This window comes from Rhinatrema bivittatum, chromosome 13, assembly GCF_901001135.1.
Source record: "Rhinatrema bivittatum chromosome 13, aRhiBiv1.1, whole genome shotgun sequence".
NCBI classification, from domain to species: domain Eukaryota; kingdom Metazoa; phylum Chordata; class Amphibia; order Gymnophiona; family Rhinatrematidae; genus Rhinatrema; species Rhinatrema bivittatum.
In genome coordinates, this window is record NC_042627.1 from 72696044 (window position 1) to 72714715 (window position 18672).

The 18672-nt window shown below is 44.6% G+C and overlaps 1 protein-coding gene across 5 annotated transcripts in view; it reads left to right on the forward strand.

Annotated features, from left to right (window-relative positions):
* The window catches only part of CHD2 (chromodomain helicase DNA binding protein 2), a 112177-nt gene that overhangs the window by 14559 nt on the left and 78946 nt on the right, over positions 1 to 18672 (forward strand). For 4 of the 5 annotated variants that reach the window (XM_029574574.1, XM_029574573.1, XM_029574570.1 and 1 more), the window contains exons 3-11: positions 2651 to 2870; positions 3849 to 3935; positions 6958 to 7016; positions 8132 to 8254; positions 12837 to 13001; positions 13784 to 13917; positions 14263 to 14488; positions 15975 to 16075; positions 16453 to 16497. In XM_029574574.1, the coding sequence (XP_029430434.1) occupies positions 2651 to 2870; positions 3849 to 3935; positions 6958 to 7016; positions 8132 to 8254; positions 12837 to 13001; positions 13784 to 13917; positions 14263 to 14488; positions 15975 to 16075; positions 16453 to 16497 (1160 nt within the window). The remainder of the gene's footprint in view (positions 1 to 2650; positions 2871 to 3848; positions 3936 to 6957; positions 7017 to 8131; positions 8255 to 12836; positions 13002 to 13783; positions 13918 to 14262; positions 14489 to 15974; positions 16076 to 16452; positions 16498 to 18672) is intronic. The other variant, XM_029574571.1, reaches the window with a different exon arrangement.

Sequence of the window (18672 nt, forward strand, 5' to 3'; positions counted from 1 at the left end):
ATAGCGCAACAGCTCTCCTGAGTCATTGCAAAGGAAAGCTTTCTGGTGCCAGCTCCCAGCCCTGCTTCCGAATGAGCTGCAAGCTGGCAGGAACCAATTGCTATGCTGTCACACTCCCCCCCCCCCCCCCCCCCCCCAAAAAAAAACCCAAAACCCATTGTTTAATACAGGCCCCTTTCCCACTGTTTCGTCTAACCTGTGCACCTGCACTCGGTGCACATGAGAAATCCCAGAATTATTTGCATTGTGTTGGCTGATGATTGCACATATTTGAGCTCTGCTAAAAAAAAAAAACAACAAAAACACTTGCAGAAAGAGAAACTTTTACACATGTAGCTTCAAACTTTATTAAAAAAAACAAAACACTTGCCAAATTTGAGTGGTGTGAATGGCCATTTCTGTAGACCTCTTTTTTACCTGTGGTGGTATGCCAGCTTGGAGTAATATTGTGCGTCTCCCTCCTCGTCTGCTAGCCACCTGAATTGCACAGCCCGAAGACGTGTTGAAGAGATTTGCATTTCTAAGGTGCATCAGATGGCCCACGTTGAGAAGCTTAATGAAATAATTCATGAACTTAAAAGAAGTGGGTTTTGGAAAATAACTATTTTGAGGGTACCGACCGGTTTACACTGGCCTTGATTATATTAATATTATCTTGTAATCCCAATTTGTAATATACCCTACCAGAGTAACTCAAACCGGTGTAACATAATGACAGCAGAAAAAGACCAAAGGGTCCATCCAGGTTGCCTAGCCAATAGTAATTGCCACTCCATGCAGCTTACCCCCATGTTTCTCTTAAGGATAGCAACTGCCGCTCTGTGCAGGTTACCCCCAAGCCTTATGTTAAGGGTGAATGTTAAATATCAAGTACAATGAAAGCACCTAACAAGCTATGTAGAAATCTATTAATTAAACAAAGCTCAAACGTCATATATATTCGTATAGGTGGTTCAGGATTTTATATGGACTTTAAAAAGCTCTGAAACAAGCCTATAAACACAGAGCTGCCACCGTCCCTATAAACAAGATGCAGAATAAATAAATAGGATCTAGTAGATGGCCTGAATTCCAGATTGTGGTGGAAGAAGCTGGGGTTTCATGTACTCCATCTAAAACTGAGGAGCTTGGGATGTAAGTGGGCCCTTTTCCCCTCTTTACAGGCCCTGAAAGGAATAGGTTAGCTCACGGGCCAGCTTCCTGCCGTGATCGTCTTTGGCTTTTGCTGCTCCAAGTGACGTTGCTCTTTACTTTCCTCCTCCTCTTCCTTTTTGGACTTTTCAGCTCAGTTGGTGCCAGTGGCTACCAGGTTTGGAGCCATGAACCTTTTTGTTTTGCAGCTCCCCTAGGGTTTTCTCCCCGTTTTTAACCCGGACAATGAAATGACTATTCCCTGGCTGGGTGACAAAGACCGTGGCTCGCGCTGGACCTTGGTCCGTGCGCATCCTGAATTGGCAGTCAGGGATGTGATTTCTGCCTCCTAACATGCTCAGGTCAGGCTGGCCGGGGGAACAAAAGCAAGAGCTGGTAAACTGTTCTTGTTTCTACCTGGGGACGAATGTTGTTCATTACCCGTAACCCATAAGACTACAGTGCATCCTCTTAAAACATAGAAACATGGCAGCAGAAAAGAGCATTCAGCTCAGCTTTACAATCCCTCCCCTCCCCTGAGCTTATCCCTTGCTTTTTTTGAATTCAGATGCAGCCCTTAACTCCACCACCTCCACTGGGAGGCTGTTCCAGGCATCCACCACGCTTTTGGTTAAAAAAACCAAACTTCCTTACATTACTCCTCAGTCTGCCCTCTTTCCCCCCCCCCCCCCCCCCCTCGTTCCATGACTGCTGGTTCTAGAGCCTTCCTTCTGTTGAGAGAGACCCACCTCCCTTTGCATTGATAAAAGATCTCCTCTTTCCTGGAGTATACATGTTTTTTAGATCTTTCCAGGGAAGACCACTGACCATGTTAGTAACCACCCTCTGGACAGACTTCATCCTATTTTGAAGGTGCGGTCTTCCGAATTGTCCACAGTATTAAACATGCGAGGTCTCAGCAGGGGCCTATACAGGGGCACTATCACCTCCCTTTTAACTGCTGGCCTGGCCTCTCCCTATGCAGCCAAGCATCTTTCTGGCTTTTGCTATTGCCTCATCCAGCTGCTTGATTCCCTTAAGATCATTAAATTATGATCACCCCCGAACCATTCCTTAATGCTTAGAATTTCACTCGTTAGCCAGTACTGCTTCCTTAGGTTTTTGCAACCCAAACACAAGACTCTACATTTTTAAGCATTAAATCTCCACTACCGGACGAGACCATTTCTCAAGCTTCACTAGATCCCCTCTCATGTTATCCACACTTCCCTGGCTGTCTTATTTTAGATTTTGGTATCTGTAAAAAGGCAAATGTTTTTCTGATGCTGCTGTACTATCACAAAAACCTTGAAAAGAAAAGTAAAGTTTATCTGTAAATCTTGAGGTTGACAAAATGTCTTAAAAATACCCATGGACGTCTGTGCTTAAAAGAGAAGACACATTTGTTAAGAAATGTGCTAGAATTGTGAAACAACCTTTTCTGGTCCTCAGGCATTTACTTTGTATGTATTCTTCTTCTTTCTCTCTCTCGCTCCCCTTCTCTTTCTCTAAACCAAAGCCATTCAGCATCCGAGGAGTCCAATCACTCGGCCTCTGGCTCCGATTCGGGCAGCCAGTCCGAAAGCGAACATGGGAGCGAGTCCAACGGCAGCACGGAGTCCTCCGAGAGCCCGTCCGAGTCCGGGAGCGAGTCGGCAGGCTCCAAATCCCAGCAGACGTCCACGGACACCAAAGAGAAGGCTGCCAGTAAGAAGGAGAGGCTGGCCGACGTGAAACAGGTATCGCTGCTTTCCGCAGAGCCGCAGGCAGGGCGGAGGCGCTTAAGGTTGGCCTGCTCCGTTAGTTATAAGTTAGCTTAAATCTGAGGCTTGGCATGTTCCTCCCTTCTCCGTAGATATTATTGGACTTTTATTTGCGCTGCTTGGAAATCCAGGGCTTAAAGAGCATGATGCAATGTAAAACACTGTAGCGATTTTGTTTAAAAAAAAAAAATAAAATAAAAAATCATAGTGCATCTTAATACTTTGAAGTTAAACTGTGTCCCCCCCCGATTAAAGATCAAGTGACTTTTCCTAATTACTGGGGGTCTCTGGTCTCTGTCGGAGAAAGCAATGACTTCCGACCTGGGAGGAATTTAGCATAGCCGAGAAGACTCAACAAGCTCTTCTGTAAAAAAAAAAAAAAAAAAAAAAATTTTCCCTCCTCATTTGATCAGATAACGTCTTACTGAGTCTTCAAATTGAACAGAGATTTAAGCCCCAGTTGGGAGGGGTTGGGTGCACACACAATCTCCTCTTTCCCCCCACCCCACCACTATATCCTGTTTTATTGTTCAACGGTTTTTATTGATTTTAACATAAACAAAAGATCAGTGGTGTCACACGATTTGTGTAGAGGGCATGATGGAAGTTCACTCTTCCTTGGTGGAGATTGGCAACAGGTGCATTTTTTTTTTTTTTTTTTTTTTGCGACAGAAACCTTTTAAATTGTTTTGAGAACAGTTTATGAACCCTATCTGGAACTTCACGTCCTCTGCGCCTGGCATTCTTTGTGAGGTTCGGACGTGAGCAAGTGCCATTACGCACTGAGGAAATCGGAAAAAAAAATTTGCTTACTAACTAGAAAAACTGAAAAATTAAGACTTTATAAAACAGCATAGCAGCAAAGATGGATTTTTTTATTTTATTTCTCTTAAAGCTGACCTAAGTTTAAATGGTGGGATGAAGCAGGCCCCTGATGGTCTGTTTATTTTGCAGATGTGGGAAACATATCCTGATGTTTATGGGGTTAGGAGGTCAAACCGATGCAGACAAGAACCATCTCGATTTAATATTAAAGTTGAGGTAAGGAAAAATCCAAAAAAAAAATCACAAATAAAAACATTTTACAAAAATTAAAAAAAAAAAAATTCACTGGCAGAAATGTCTTAATGGTTTTTAAAAGTAATTTTCATTTGCCTTATTTCAAGACTATCGAAATTTAGGCTGAATGATGAAACCAGTCGGGCAAACTTAGTCCAAGCTAATAAGCTTTTTTTTTTTTTTAATAGAAATCTAAACTAGAGTACAATGATGCAAATGATAAAAAAAACAAAACAAAACTGGAATCTTCCTAGAAAGTAACTTGCAACAATAAAACAGCTCTGCCTTCTGTCTGTTCCTTGTCTTAAATTTGCTTATAAAAAATGCAGAAGGTGTTGTGTTGTGAGAAGCTCAGGCGACTTTTGGTCACACCCGTTTCAAGTCCTTGCTTCTTAGGCTGTGTGTCCATTTCCTGTTGTCTTCTGATTCCTTCTTGTCCCTGGTTGTGTTTACAGTTGCCCAACTGTGGCTCTGAAATCCTTTTTTTTTTGTGCAGTGCAATGCACCATCCTGCAGTAATAGTTCATCAAAGGGCTGTTGAACACAGGGCATGTTGGTTTAAAGGTCCCCCTTCCTGTGTTTGTACACTTCTGCCTGTATTTTAGATGTGTGCAGATTTCCGGTATCCTAATTTCTGTATTTCATCCAGTGCATTTATTTCTGGTTTGTTAAAATGTGAGCACTATTGCAATCGTGTACAATTTGGCTCAGAGGCTCTTGACTTGACTTGCTGGTATGTTCGAACTCATCACCCTGTATAGAATAGAAGATGGACAAGAAACATTGTTCCAATACTTGCTTTCCTAACTGAAGATATTTCTGCAGATCTGTTTATGCAAGTCAAATAATGCATCTCTACCTTCAATAACTGCTGGATGGGCAAGTTGCTGTGGGGGCAATAAATCAAAACGGCCTGTGTCTGGTGCCGTGGGCTTTGCAGCAGGCTGCACAGGCTTTTGCTGTCACACTAGCCCACAGGATTGTGTTTGCTTTCCCTGCCTGGTTAATGTTTACGTTTGCAGCTACTCAGGTAGGTTTGAATAAGGACATCCACGCATACAGTTCCTCTTTCTGCCCCCCCCAGAATCCACAGGTAAAAAGTGTGTGTGTGGTGTTAAACACTGACTTGTTCGGCAGCATCCACAGGCACAGTGTGTGTTACCTATGGCATAGGCTTTGAATATTGCCATCCCCGTGCAAGAAACCTTTGCTGTAACCTTGAAAGCAGTAAAAGGTGAATTAACACGAAACACATCTGAAAGCCGAATTTTGGGGTTTGGGGGATGCTGCTAAGCGACTGTAGACTTAACGTTTGAGAAGAGTTTACCAGTCGGTGTAAATTGAATGAATGTTTTTTAAGTTCTGAATCTGTAGATACTTTTCATTAGCTTATGTTTGCTTTTCTATGAATTTGTTCCTGTTTTGGTTTTATAAACTGCTCTACCCTCCCCCCCCCCCCAAAAAAAAAAATCCTTAGAATAATGTACAAAAGTTTGAAAAAAAAAAAACAAACCCTTGGGTTTGTTACTAAACCATAGCGCACTCTGACCTTCTGTGGCTTCCGCTCCGCAGAAGAATCTGTGGTGCCTTTTTGTCAACTGCGCTCCCATTACCCCCCACCCTCCCTCCACGAGTTTCACGCCGAAGACGCGAGCGTTTGACTTGGCTCCTTTTTTTAGAGCCTGCAGCTGTGATGCTCTGTGGAGAAGCCGACCCATTTGTCAGGGTCTCAAGCAGAATTGTAAAATGGACTCTGATGTTAAAGGTAAACATTAGCAAGAGGCTCTCTGACAGCCACAGACGTTTGAGGCGCATTGGGTGTCCTGCTGCTCTGTGGCATTTCACGCATGCCTTCCTCTGGGCTGAAGCTGAAAGCTCGGAACGTCCCTTTTGAAAAGGAGATCTTTTAAGAGGAATGATGGACGAGCCTTAATCCTCCAGCGAAGTGCACTGGGGGGTAGAGGAACACTAAGGCGGGGATGGAAGAGAGATTTACATTGTCCCCAAATACCAGGGACTGCTCAGAGTTTGGGTGAGGCAGGTCACAATGTCAGAACAGACTCTTTTTATTCTTGGACGAGAGATACCCGACATCCTCCTGGCTGAAAAAGTCAGAAAACGTTTATTCCTCAGCTTAGATTGGACGACGAGCCTTGCCATTGGCAGCATTTTACTTTTTATCAATCACAAAGAAAATGGTTTTGGGTGCAAAATTTAAAGCCTTTATCTTCTTGGTTTTCTTTAGAACATCAAATAGAGCTCGGAAAAATTGTTATAGTAAAAGATTGAAAACATCCTTTGCTTAAAAATAATCAGACGTACTTAGTACCTTGTAACACTGATGATCCTTTTGTCAGAGTTGTATAAAGCCTAATGTTTTTGGAAAATCCCTGGTCAGCGCATGTGTCTCTGGTTCTGTTGGCAGCCCAAAGATTACAAGAACTTTTACTACCTGGTTGACTCTGCCAAAGGCTTACTGAGTGGCAAAGGTAGTGTAGCACAGTCCTCTGATTTAGGGAAAAGACGTCCTGCAATCACAGCTGTGACTTCCAACTTATCTTCCTTTTCCTTTCCAAAATGATGGCATGTGCCCCACACGTCTTGTAGTTAGAAGGGTAGCTGGCATACCCCGTGATGTGTTTTTGTTTTTGGGATGGACTTATGATGTAAAACTCCTTAAGAGCAATTGTTCTTGTTTAATGATGGTGTTTTTGACCAACTTGCTAACCTGTTTTCTTTAATACATTTAAATTAAATTAAAAAACAGATAGCTGTTTCTTGCTTGTAATGCCGGTCTGTGCCTAGCTGCTAGGCCATACACAAGAACCAGGTCGTGTACTTCTATAGACCATGTGCAGGCTTCCCATGTGCTATACTGAACCAAGTGACTGGTCTGTGTATTCATGTGGACAATGATGTGACCAAGAGGGAAGGCGCAGAGGGATGGAAATTTGATGGTGTGTGGTTTTTTTTGGTTTTTTTTTTTTCCTTTCAATGTTTTTAGAGCAGCGAGTCTGAGAATGGAAGCCCGAAGAGAAGAGGTCAGAGGCTTCTTAGAAAGCAGTAAGTCTTCCTGGAGAACTTTTCTCTTCACATTCACCAAACCTTAAAACTACATGTTTCTGTCTTCAAAATTGCTCTCAAATTAGAATGTGCTTTGCAGCCCCTTGAAATGTATTTTTTTTGTTCACCTTTTTTGTTTTTGCTTTATAAATTTGTAAACTGTCAAAATAGTAGTAGGATTTTGGCATAGAGCTTAATTTAATGTCCTGTTCAGAAAGATTTTTACATTTCGGCAGAATTTTAAAAGGATGTAATGGTACTAAATACAGCGCAGAACCTTTGCAGACCTTTTCCTGAGCATCCTCTGTGGTCTGAAATACAAAAACGTGGGAGGGCTGCCAGTTCTGACGGAAGGACATGGGCAGACAGGATTGGCTTATGTGTTTCTCTTTCCATCATTGCGATGCTTCATTAAATTTGCAGTTGACAAAGAGCTGACGTATTGGAGCACTCCGGGCTGTAAGACTTTGCTGATAGCAATGTAATCATTGCATTGACCCAGGAGGAAAATGTGACACTAGGCCATGATGCTTTTTATTGAAGCAACCTAAGAATAATCCAAAGATGTAGCACATGGAAGTTCTTGAGATCACACACAGATGCCCTTTTGCCATGTTCATGTCTAGAGACACATTTGATAGATGAGAACACATGGCATTAATCTTGGTCATTTTCTTTCTTTTTAAAACCTTTTATCCTATATGGATTTAAGAAATATAAGTATTTACAAGCTGTTGGGATTACCTTCTACAAGTACATTCAAATTTACAATTACCAAATTTAATATAACCGAGAAGGGCTATGAGTTTGTCTACATTAGTATCATGTGGTAAGGTTCACGAGGTTACAGAATGATCTTGCCACAGCATGGTTTAGTACAAAAAAATCTAATAATTGTAGGCTTGCACTATTCTTATACTGGTACAGTTAGGCATGTCCTGTTGCTGTGCGATTTACGATTTGCAAATTTATATTCTGGCATGGTCCGCTTAGACAGGTATTGCGATGTCGGTAAAGTGAACGGCTGTTCCGAGGGGGTGATGCTATGTTTGCAATGTGCTTTGGACCCAGGCAGTATGTAGCAACTGTAATGGTTTAAATTTTGTTTCCATCAGAAATAAATGGAAGGAGGAAGCATCCATGGTTGAGGAAGAAGATGGTGAAAATGAGGAAGCTAGCAGTGCAGACAGTGAGCAGGAAGAGAAGACAGTCAGATCCAGGCGACTGATAACAAGAAGGTGAGGAGGTGGCTGTCTATATATATCTGCTAATCTACTCCAGTAATAAACTAAATGCACTTTTCAATCTCACTCTGCTACACCAGGCCAGCCCCGACAAGTGGGTTATTTCTCCCTCTCAGCAGATGGAGGCAGACATCACAGTGGTAGCAGTGAGAATCCAGCCGATGGTAGGACTGAGATGGTGCAGCAGCAGCTCGGCGGTAGATCTGTGATGAGACCCCCAGGGCCAGGCCACTGGTTTCCAGCCAGCAGTGTGAGCCCTTTATCCAGTTCTCAGCCCTTGAGGGGATGCTTGGTGTAACTTTGACCTGGGAGCAGTCAAAAACCAAAACAAAACTGAGAGGACAGACCTCAGGAGGAGTTTTCCTGCTCTCCAGATAAGTCTCCTCCTGCTTCTCTCTGAGAGGAGGTTTTCCTGCTCCTGAGTCTTTCTGGTCTGTTTGCTGTCCTTTTCCTGCTCTTGGTTTTTACTTCCCCCCCCCCCCCTCCCTGCCAGTCACTGATAGGAAAAAAAATGGAGAACAGCAGCCTTGTGCTTGGCCCTTGCAGGTTGTAGGCAAGACAGCAGGTGAGGGTAGGGCCGGCTATCCGGGGATGAGTGCGGCTGCAGGAGGGACTGTCTTCACACGTGGCAGGATGGACGGTTCTCTGGGCCATGGAGGGAAAAGACCTTAATGTGTCTGGCATGCTTGCAGAAAGGAGAGAGACTGGGTGAGTGCTTCGTGGAGGGATTAGCTCCCTCTTCACTGCTTGCTAGATTTTTTTTGGGTGCTCTGACTCTGGAGGGCCTTGGCATGTGGTTAGCCACATGGGCTTCAGAGTTGGCAGCCATCTTAGATTCTCCTGCACGATTCGGCCTGGATATCAGTGAGGCGGTGGGGGCCAGTGGGGAGTTTGATTCTCCTCCCATGCTGGTTCCTGCTGTGGTAGCTGGAGGGGGGCTCCCTGAATAGAGGGTGCCTCTGTTTTTGTCCTAGGGCCCCGGGAAGATTTCACTCTGGAGTTTTTCCCATTTTCTCCACCAGGCTTTTTGTGCTTTCTCTAAACCTGGGGCAGTGTCATGTGGGGTCACAGCGAAGGCGTCGGGGGGACTCTTTGCAGGTTCGTTCTTGCTGGGTTCCTGCAAAGAGGGGGTGACCGGCCGTCAAAGCACTGGGAGCCCCTCTTGGGAAGATCCTGGTAATGTTGAGCCCAGGGGATGCAGTCCATAGGAAGAATCCATTATCAGTCTTTTTCACAGGGACCAGAAGGGTTACCTGATTTGAGCAGGTGATTTTTTTTTTTTTTTTGTCTCTGTCTGGAGGAGTAAAAGCCTCAGGACGCTCCGGTGTGGGACTCACTTATAAAGGGAAAACTAAAGACCACTATCGCTTTCCCACTTCAGCCGGAGGAAGAGGAAATGATGCTGGCCAAGCTGGAGTCCTTGGAGTTGGGTTTGAGAGGCGTTAATTTCCTACAATGGCTGGATCCTCTTCCTCTGGCTTCTGTGCACAAGTTTTTTCGCATCCCGGTCGTAGACGCCCTGGTCACAGCTGTGACCAGGCATACCACTATATTCCTGTGGGAGGGGGGCATGTTGTTCAAAGATCCTCAGGACGGGAATATGGAACTACCCATGAGGAGTCTGTTTATGATATCTGTCCGGTCGTGGTGGTTCGGGTGCTGCTTCGGTGGATAGAACAGCTTACGGAGAGCGAAGAGGTGGCCAGAATGGAATCCGCCACAGCCTTTTTCGCAAATGCACCATATGGGTTTCTACAGAGATCCCTCCTGGTCAATAGTCCTTTCGGTTGCAGAGCGGCGGCTTCTGTAGCTCTGCAATTGGCCAACAGATTCTTGGTCGAAGACTGTCCTGTGAAAGTTCCCCTGTAAGGGCAGGCTGCTGTTCAGGGAGGATCTGGACCCATTAGTGAAGAACCTTGATGATCCTAAACCCCAGTGCTTGCCAGAGGACAAGAGCCGCTCTTTTTATAGAGCCTCTAGAGATCAGGGCAGTGTTTGAGCCTCCAGGCAGTATAGGCTGAATAGGCAATTTTTTTGGTGCTGCTTTCACTGTATTTGCAGGTTTGAGAAGTTGGGGTCAGTCCTTTCATGGGGTTGGAAGACAGAGGGCTATCTGTTCCTCCACGAGGGCCAGTAGGTCCTCCTCATGAGGTTCTGTGGGTTCTCCTGCAACCCCTGAATCCTGTCAGGGGTTGCCTGCAGGAGTTCTTCAGGGAGTGGACCCACATAAGTTCTGACCAGTGGGTGTTGGACATCATCTGAGCGGGGTATACCTTGGACCTGCATTTTCCCATTTGAGATGTTTTTATGGTATCTCCCTGTTCCACTATGGTCAAGCAACAGGCTGTCTGTAAGATCCTGCTGAAGCTTCAGCTCTTGTGGGCAGTGGTACCGGTGCCTCTGTAGGAGCAGGGCTGTGGCCGCTATTCCACTTATTTCGTGGTGCCCAAGAAGGATGGTTCCTTTCATCCCTTCCTGGATCTCCAGGGCATGCAGTGCAGTTTGTGGGTGCCATGATTTCGTATGGAAATGCTGCGGTCCATTGTCGTTGCAGTCTGACAGGGGGAGTACCTATGTTCCTTGGATCTGTCGGAAGCCTACCTACATATCCCTATTTGGGACAGGTCTATGGTTTTGTGTGCTGCAAGATCATTTTCAGTTCTGAGTGCTGCCTTTCAGTGATGGTCGTGGTGGCAGAGGCTCTTGAGCAAGAGGGAATTATGGTCCGCATGTATGTCGATGATTGATTGGTTAGTTCAAGCGCCGCCTCACAAGTAGGCAGAGAATGTGACCCATCGAGTGATTCATCTGTTAGAAAGCTTGGACTTGCTAGTCAGTTTTGCTAGTAGTACTCTACAGTCCATGCGGTCCCTGGAGTATTTGGCGGCACGCTTCAACACTCGGATGGGTCAAGTGTTCCTCATGGACGAAAAGGTGCACAAGATAGTTACAGGTCTTTTAAAAGTTGCCAGTTCCCTCTGCGTGGAATTATTTTCAGGTGCTCTATCTGATGGCGGCAACTCTGGGTTTGGTGCTGTGGACCAAAGCTCACATCTCCCTCCCCACTTCTGACACTTTGGCCCCTGCAGTCACAAGACTACTGAGTTCGCTCTCTGAGCCAGGTAGTGCGCCAGTCATTGGTCTGGTGGCTGGTTCCCTCACATTTGTTGAAGGGGATCAGCCTATCGGTCTCTCAGATGCTTGGACATGTGGAGACTTCTCCTATGGTATTTGGAGGTCATCGATGCCTTCTGCAAGTCGGACAGATTTTAGTGGTGGTTTTTTTTTTAAGGTCTGCATAAAGGAGAGTTGGCCTCTAAGGACTACTCTGGCTCGCTGGATAAAGGAGATGGGCAGGGGGCCTCCAGAATTGGTGCAGGTGCACTCTGTCAGGCTCAGTCTGTGTCCTGGGTGGAGGTGCAGGCACTTTTGCTGGCCGATATTTGCAGGACAGCCCCTTGGTCTTCACTGCGTCCCTTTTTGTGAAGCATTATCGACTGAACGTGCTGGTGCGGGAGGATGTGGTTTACAGTGCGGGGGTCTTCAGGGCAGCTCTCGCTTCCTCCCACCCAGGTAGATAAAGCTTTGGTTCTTCCCGCTCGTTGGTGCTGGACTGGTGTGGCAGGGCGAAAAGCTGTTAATTTCCTTTCCTTTAGTCCTGCTACACCTGTCCAGGACCCACCTGAGAAGCGAGGTTGTATCAGTTCCACCTGTTCCTTTTTGGTATTTGACTGAGAGCGTTGGCCTTCTTTTTTTTCTTTGTTTCGTGCTCCTTCCTTCCTTTTCATTGTAGGTTGCAGAGAAATGTCTTCTCAGGTTTCTGGTTGAATTTTAATTCTTCCATTGTTGGGGGGGGGCGGGGGGTTCTGATTCGAAGTTTTGTCAGAAGGATACTGGATTCCTGCTGCTGGCACCACCTCCTAAGTAGTGGCTGTGATGTCAAAGGGGAAAAAGGTGTGGTCTGCCTCCATCGGCTGGTATTTATTTATTTATTTAAAAGTATTTATATACCGTTTTTCAAATGTAAGTTTTGTCAAAACGGATTACAAAAAGTAATATAAAATAAAAGATTAGAAAATAAATTAAAAAGAATAAAAATTACACAAATTGGTATATAAACAATAGAATAAAGAGTTAAAAAAAAAAAAAAAAAGAGAATCTTAATAGAAAAAGTTGTGGTAAGGGGGAAATAATCCACTCGTGAGGGCTGGACTGGTGTAGCAGGACTAATGGAAAGGAAATGAACAGGTAAGGAAACTTCTTCATAAACCACAGTGGATCAGGTGCTCTCTAAGTGGTCGACATGCCTTAGTCCATATCCCAATCTTGTGGTCGGTCTGACCACTGTAAACAGCCCATTGGGTTTCCTGGGTTTGGCCATGTCTATCTCTGCAGATAGCATGATGTCATGATATGGGAGGGGGGGGGGTATTTGCATATTGCCACCTGCAAATGCTGGTGCATCATTGTGTCTATCAGTAAAAGATGTAAACAAAAACTCATAAAAATACAGAGGATGTCTAATGGTGTGCCTGATTCATCTAGTAGTGTCCTGGGGTTTTGTTACTCATTTCAGAGCAGTGGCCAAGGCAGCAGCTAATAAAAAGCAGCAGAAACCTCAGCGAGGGAAGAGCAGGAAGAAACGGGACTCTTCTGATGATGAGGACGACGATGATGACGACGACGATGATGAAGAAACTCCAAAAAGGCAGACACGCCGCAAAGCAGCCAAAAATGTCAGGTGAATTGCTGCAAGTAACGTACATTGACTTCATCTGTCATGACCTTGGAGCCACCCTTATTCACGGGAAAGTCACGGGGCTCATGGAATACCAGTCACATTCTTTTTCAACCACAGGGATTAGCTTATGGTGTATTCTAATGTGATTCAAAATGCAAGATGAAGGCTTGGCCTTACAGGGTTTCAAGGCTTTGTCGTGGAGTCGCCTTAAATATGCAGTTTGTTGGCAAAAAGGGTGCAAAATGTCTTCTGAGGAAAGAAAGTTGGCTCTTAAAATATTGTAGTGTAAATGCTTCATATTTTCCTAAGACATGGCATTTCCAAACAGTGGAGAGAGGCACACAAGCTGCCAATGCTAGAGGCTGTGATGATTTGCCATTGACCCTGCCTACGGTATAACTGTTCTTTATGCTGTGCTTTTATTCTCGTTGTAGAATGGTTTGGGTCTTCTGCACCATTCTAATACTAATTCCTGAATAAGGTTCTTGGAATACTTCTTGGCACGCTTTTCAGAAGCAAAATATTACATTTGGTGTGCCGTGTTCCTTATTAACCTGTGAGGTTAGCACCATTCACTAATATTGATTTAAAGCTATCACACAGACATTGGCAGTCTGTTGTGAACCTTGGCTTTGTCGTTAAATGATTTAGTGACAAAGTGGTAGATCTGAGACATGCACAACTTTGGACTGCTTTGGTACCAGACTTTACTTTCTAGCATTCTGCTACAAAATGGACCGGGTGTATCTTTTTTTTCCAACCTGCATATATTCTTGGTGCAGTTACAAAGAAGATGATGATTTTGAGACTGATTCGGACGACCTGATTGAGATGGCTGGAGAAAGTGTTGAAGAACAGCAGGACAACAGTGAGACAATTGAGAAGGTGCTCGATGTCCGTGTTGGAAAGAAAGGAGGTTAGTAACCTAGGGCCCGATATTCAGCCGTATCTGGCTAAAATACTAAGGATATTTAGTGGCACGGCTATGCCGCTGAATATCTGCACACAAATTTCTTCTTAGCCGGATAAGTTATATCTGGCTAAGTTAGACCAGCTTTATGGATTATTGTGTTACTCGTAAAATTTTGGGGTACACTTTTTTTTTTTATATGAACACTGCATTCTATGGCTCGACATGCAGGCTTCTGGTTTAGATCTTTCCTTTAAATCCAGTTTGTTGTCTATCGGCGTCGACGTGCTCCTTGACAGGCAAGGTGTATCTAGGGACTGGTATATTAGACCTATTTATTTATTTTCACAGCCGTTGGAGCTTCCACTACCGTGTACGCCACGGAAGCAAATGGAAACCCCACTGCTGACTTTGATCCTGAGAAGGAGGAGGGGGAGACCCAGTACCTCATCAAATGGAAAGGCTGGTCCTACATTCACAGCACTTGGGAGAGCGAGGAGTCCCTGCAGGAGCAGAAAGTGAAGGGGACGAAAAAACTGGAGAACTTCAAGAAAAAGGAAGATGAAGTAAAGCAATGGTAATTATGAGGCTAAGGCCGGAGATGTGCCACTAAAATCCTTTTCACTTCGAGGCAGGGCCTGAAACCTGCAGCATGCTCTTTCTTCCCACATACAGGCCGATACAGTACGGTGCGCTCCAGCAGAGCGCACTGTTAACCCGCGTTTGGACACACGTTTTCGACACGCTAGCTTTACCCCTTATTCAGTAAGGGGTAATGGCGCGTCAAACGCGCGTCCAACCCCCTCTGAAACTAATAGTGCCCGCAACATGCAAATGCATGTTGATGGCCCTATTAGTTATTCCCGCGCAATTCAGTAAGTAAAATGTGCAGCCAAGCCGCACATTTTACTTTCAGAAATTAGCTCCGACCCACTAGAAGCCAAAAAATCTTTCACTTATCCATAAAGCAGGTAGAGCATGGGTAATATCAGTACGAGCTTCCCTGTGGTGCCCTGCCATTCCTCCATGCTGGCCTGGCGGCATTGCCTCTCACAGTCTCTGTGCCCTTTTAATCCTTGGCCTTCTCGCTGAGACTGCCAGAAAAGGAACCAGAGATGGGATTTTAGGTGGGGCTTTAATATGATTAGAGAGGGGTCATGATAGAGCAGCTTGGGAAGGCAGTTCCAGGTTTCTGGCATAGTAAGGTGGAAAGAGCAGTCAGGAGTTGGTGATGGAGGGAAGAGCTCTGATAAGAGCTGCTTGCCAACGAATGAAAGGTTGCGAGGAGAGGTAAGAGGGAGAGTTACTGAGATGCGGCATGAAAGCACCCCTAGATGAGTAGGAGAAGCTTGAACTGTGTGAGGAGAGGGGCCACATGGTCATAGTGGCATCGGAGGAAGGGAAATCGCGTGCGTGAATGTTGAATTAGGCTGAAGTTGGGGAGAGATGATTTAGAGGGAGACCTGTGAGAAACAGGTTGCAGGAGGTTTTGGTAGTGTGTTCAGAAAGAAAGGGGTGGAGTTTTGGTGGTGATACAGAACAGGAAATGATGCATATTAGCAATGTGTTGAATGGTTGTGTGCAGGAAAAAGGAGAGAGAGAGAGAAGTCAGATTACCCCGAGGTTGCAAGTGCTATCCACAGAGCTAGGAAAAGGAGGAAACACATGCGCTTATGGCAGTTTATAAGAGTCTGTTACTGGATCAGCTGCTATGACCAGTGCTGTATGGGAATTGTTAGGGGTTCATGGTTTCTGCTATGGTGTAATGATCGATGTTCATGGACAGTATAAAAGCTCATTTTCGGCTCCACCAGAATATTGCACTGGCAGTTTTAAATGCCATATAATCTTGCGTAGCACATTTTATGCATAATCACTTTACAGGTACAATCCTTTATTATCACCCAGTTACTACTCGTACTTCTTGTGTGCTCCTTGAAAGGACGAGCGGCTGTTCGAGTTCATGCTAGGGACCGTCTGATTTGTAAGGGTCTCTGTAGATGGTTGAGCTCCTTTTGGCATTGCACGCAACTAGCGCTGACTGTTCCACCTCTTCTCTGCAGGCTCGCGAAGGTGACGCCGGAAGATGTAGAGTACTACAACTGCCAGCAAGAGCTGGCCTCTGAGTTGAACCAGCAATACCAAATAGTGGAGAGAGTGATAGGTGAGTGTCAAGTTTCCCAAAGCTATGAAAACTTGAGGGCCTTGAAAAGTTACTGCTCTAGAGTGAGCTTTGGTGCTTGCTCTGCAAGCATTCTATGTGTGTGTTTGTTACATAAAAGCCATCGGCACGCCGCACACCACCGTGATGTCGTCATCTGTAAAAGCTGCTAACAAGAAATGTTCTCATTGATTGTTTACTCCAGATGTTCTGTAAGGTGAGATTGACTGAATCTTAGCATTAATTTGTGACCAATTCATTCAGATTAAATAAATTCCTGTAGGAAGTCATTAGAAGAACTTACATCTGGCTGGTTGGCTGGTTTCACCTTTAAAAAAAGAAAAAGGTACTAAAATCTTGTTTTCTGTGGTTACACCCAGCTGTGAAGACCAACAAGTCTGCGCCAGGCAACTCTGACTTTGCAGGTAATTTTTCAAAAATGTTACTTGATGTTCACGAGGGGGTTTTGTAACTGCGTGTTTAATATCCTACATCGTTCACTTTGCTTAGCTGACTTGGGGGTTTATATTCCCACAAAGAAGTCTGCTTGCTCGGAAATTGTTTGCCCAAGGCTTCCAGAACTATCAAAGTCTTTCTTCTGTGTGTGTTAGGAATGTAAATGGATGCTGCCGTGCGGGGCTGTGATCCTGGCATCTGTAGTCCCCCTGCCCTCCCCACCTCTGCTTTATCTATTTTTTAATATTTGTTTGAACTTGGTGCTTGTAATTAATGTCGAGTAACTCTGCGACAGTGAGGACCTGGCTGCCGGTATCCCTGTAGTAACTCTGCGCTTCTAAAAGCTAATCTCCTGCTATTCTAGTACCGCAGTGTAAATTAAAAAACCCCCACACAAAAATAAAGGCTTGATTTTTCAAACTGTAATTCACAAAATCACAACCTTATGGTATGGGGTGGATCCACTGCATGAGGCTCTGGACCTGCCTGAGGACCCGGAGGAGGTTCCCATGGCTGAAGGGGATGACCCCAAGGTGGTCTTTCTCTTTTGCAGAGAGGAGCTCTGGCCGTTGATTCCACAGGTTCTTCAGGAACTAGGAATCAACGTGACGCAGGAAGAGTCTGACTTGGAGGGAGCAGCTCCAGTGCTGGATGGCGAGAGTGGGAAACTCCAGAATCCTGGCTGAGAGTTGGCAGAGCTATGGCTAAGCTCTATCCTTCGCCAGAGGAGACCTTGGAAAATCGCGGTTTCTTCCAAATATTTATCCTAAGAGAGAGTTGTTATGGCCAGTGGTAAATTGGGCAAAAATAGAAGTAACCTTTTTGTAACTCCATCACCATGACTCTGTTGCTGGCAAGGCAATGGAAACCTCTCCTTACCTTGACCACTAAGGTGTTGTGGCCTCTAAAGGTCTGCAGCAAAGAAACGAAATGGAGGTGGCTCACTTACGAGACAGCTCTTTATCTCAAGAGTCGATAAACTGGAGGAAAGGGCTTCCTGCGTTACTGAGCCGAAGACTTTGAAGATGCAACTGGGAGTTTGAGGGACAGTGCGAGTATTTGCGGAATTGCAGAGAAGAATGGAAGGTGAATGCCTTTCTGTCTGAACGACTGGCATTGTAATTTACAAACTATGATGAGACTGAAAGTGCGTATGGAGCGTCTTCCCAGAACTCCAGCAACAAAAAATACTTGAGACCAAAGGTGAGTTGAACTGTAGGAAATTCTGAAAAATAAGTCAAGGTTCACTTCCTGAGATGTACTGAGAGAAGGAAAGAAAGGTTTGATTGCTGTGGATCTAAGTAAAGTTGTAGCAAGGAGGAGGAAGTTTCCGGTAATGCAAGAGCAACTAAGAAATGTGAAAGCAAGGTTTGGCTTGTTTTATCTAACGAGTGAGAAAACGTCACTGAATAATAAGACCCAAAGATTTGAGAATCTTGATTAACATTGATTCTCTTTCATTAAAACAAAATGGAGCAAATGGCGACATCCAGACTATTTGGTGTTTTATGTAAAAACAGAGTCCTGTAGCCCTCGCCTCAGCCTTCTTGTGAAATGGACATGCAGAGAACACATCTGTATTAATCCAGATCTCTGGGTAAAAACAAAATCTTGCAGATAGGTGCCAATTCATCATTTAACTTTAAATTGTGAACCTGCAATGGAGATATGCGAAAGCATTAAGTAACAGATTGGCCACGGGAACATGTTTGTTCGTGTTAAAAGGGGTGTGTGCAGAGCTCTAAGTTATGTTTCTCAGTGCGGGGAGGGAGAGGTCAGCCATATTGGAAGTACAGTGTTTCAATCACACAGGAAAAAGAGGAATTGGAGAATACCAGATACAGCGATTCCTGTCTGATCTGGTAGTCTTTGAAAGAACTACTATATCTGTAATATATTGTTTTCCTCAATGTTAGACCAAAGTGGTTCACACTAAACAGTACAACAAATAAAATGAAAATTCAATAATATAACTTCAATAATAATAAAAAAAAAAAGCATCATAAAATAGTCAATATATAACAATATAATAACAAACGTTCCCTTCTCGTCCCATCCTATTAGACAAAGGGCACAAGCAACTGCCTTCCCCTCTCAGCGCCTGAAGAATTTTCTTCCCAGCTGGATGTTTCCCAGTCCCATAA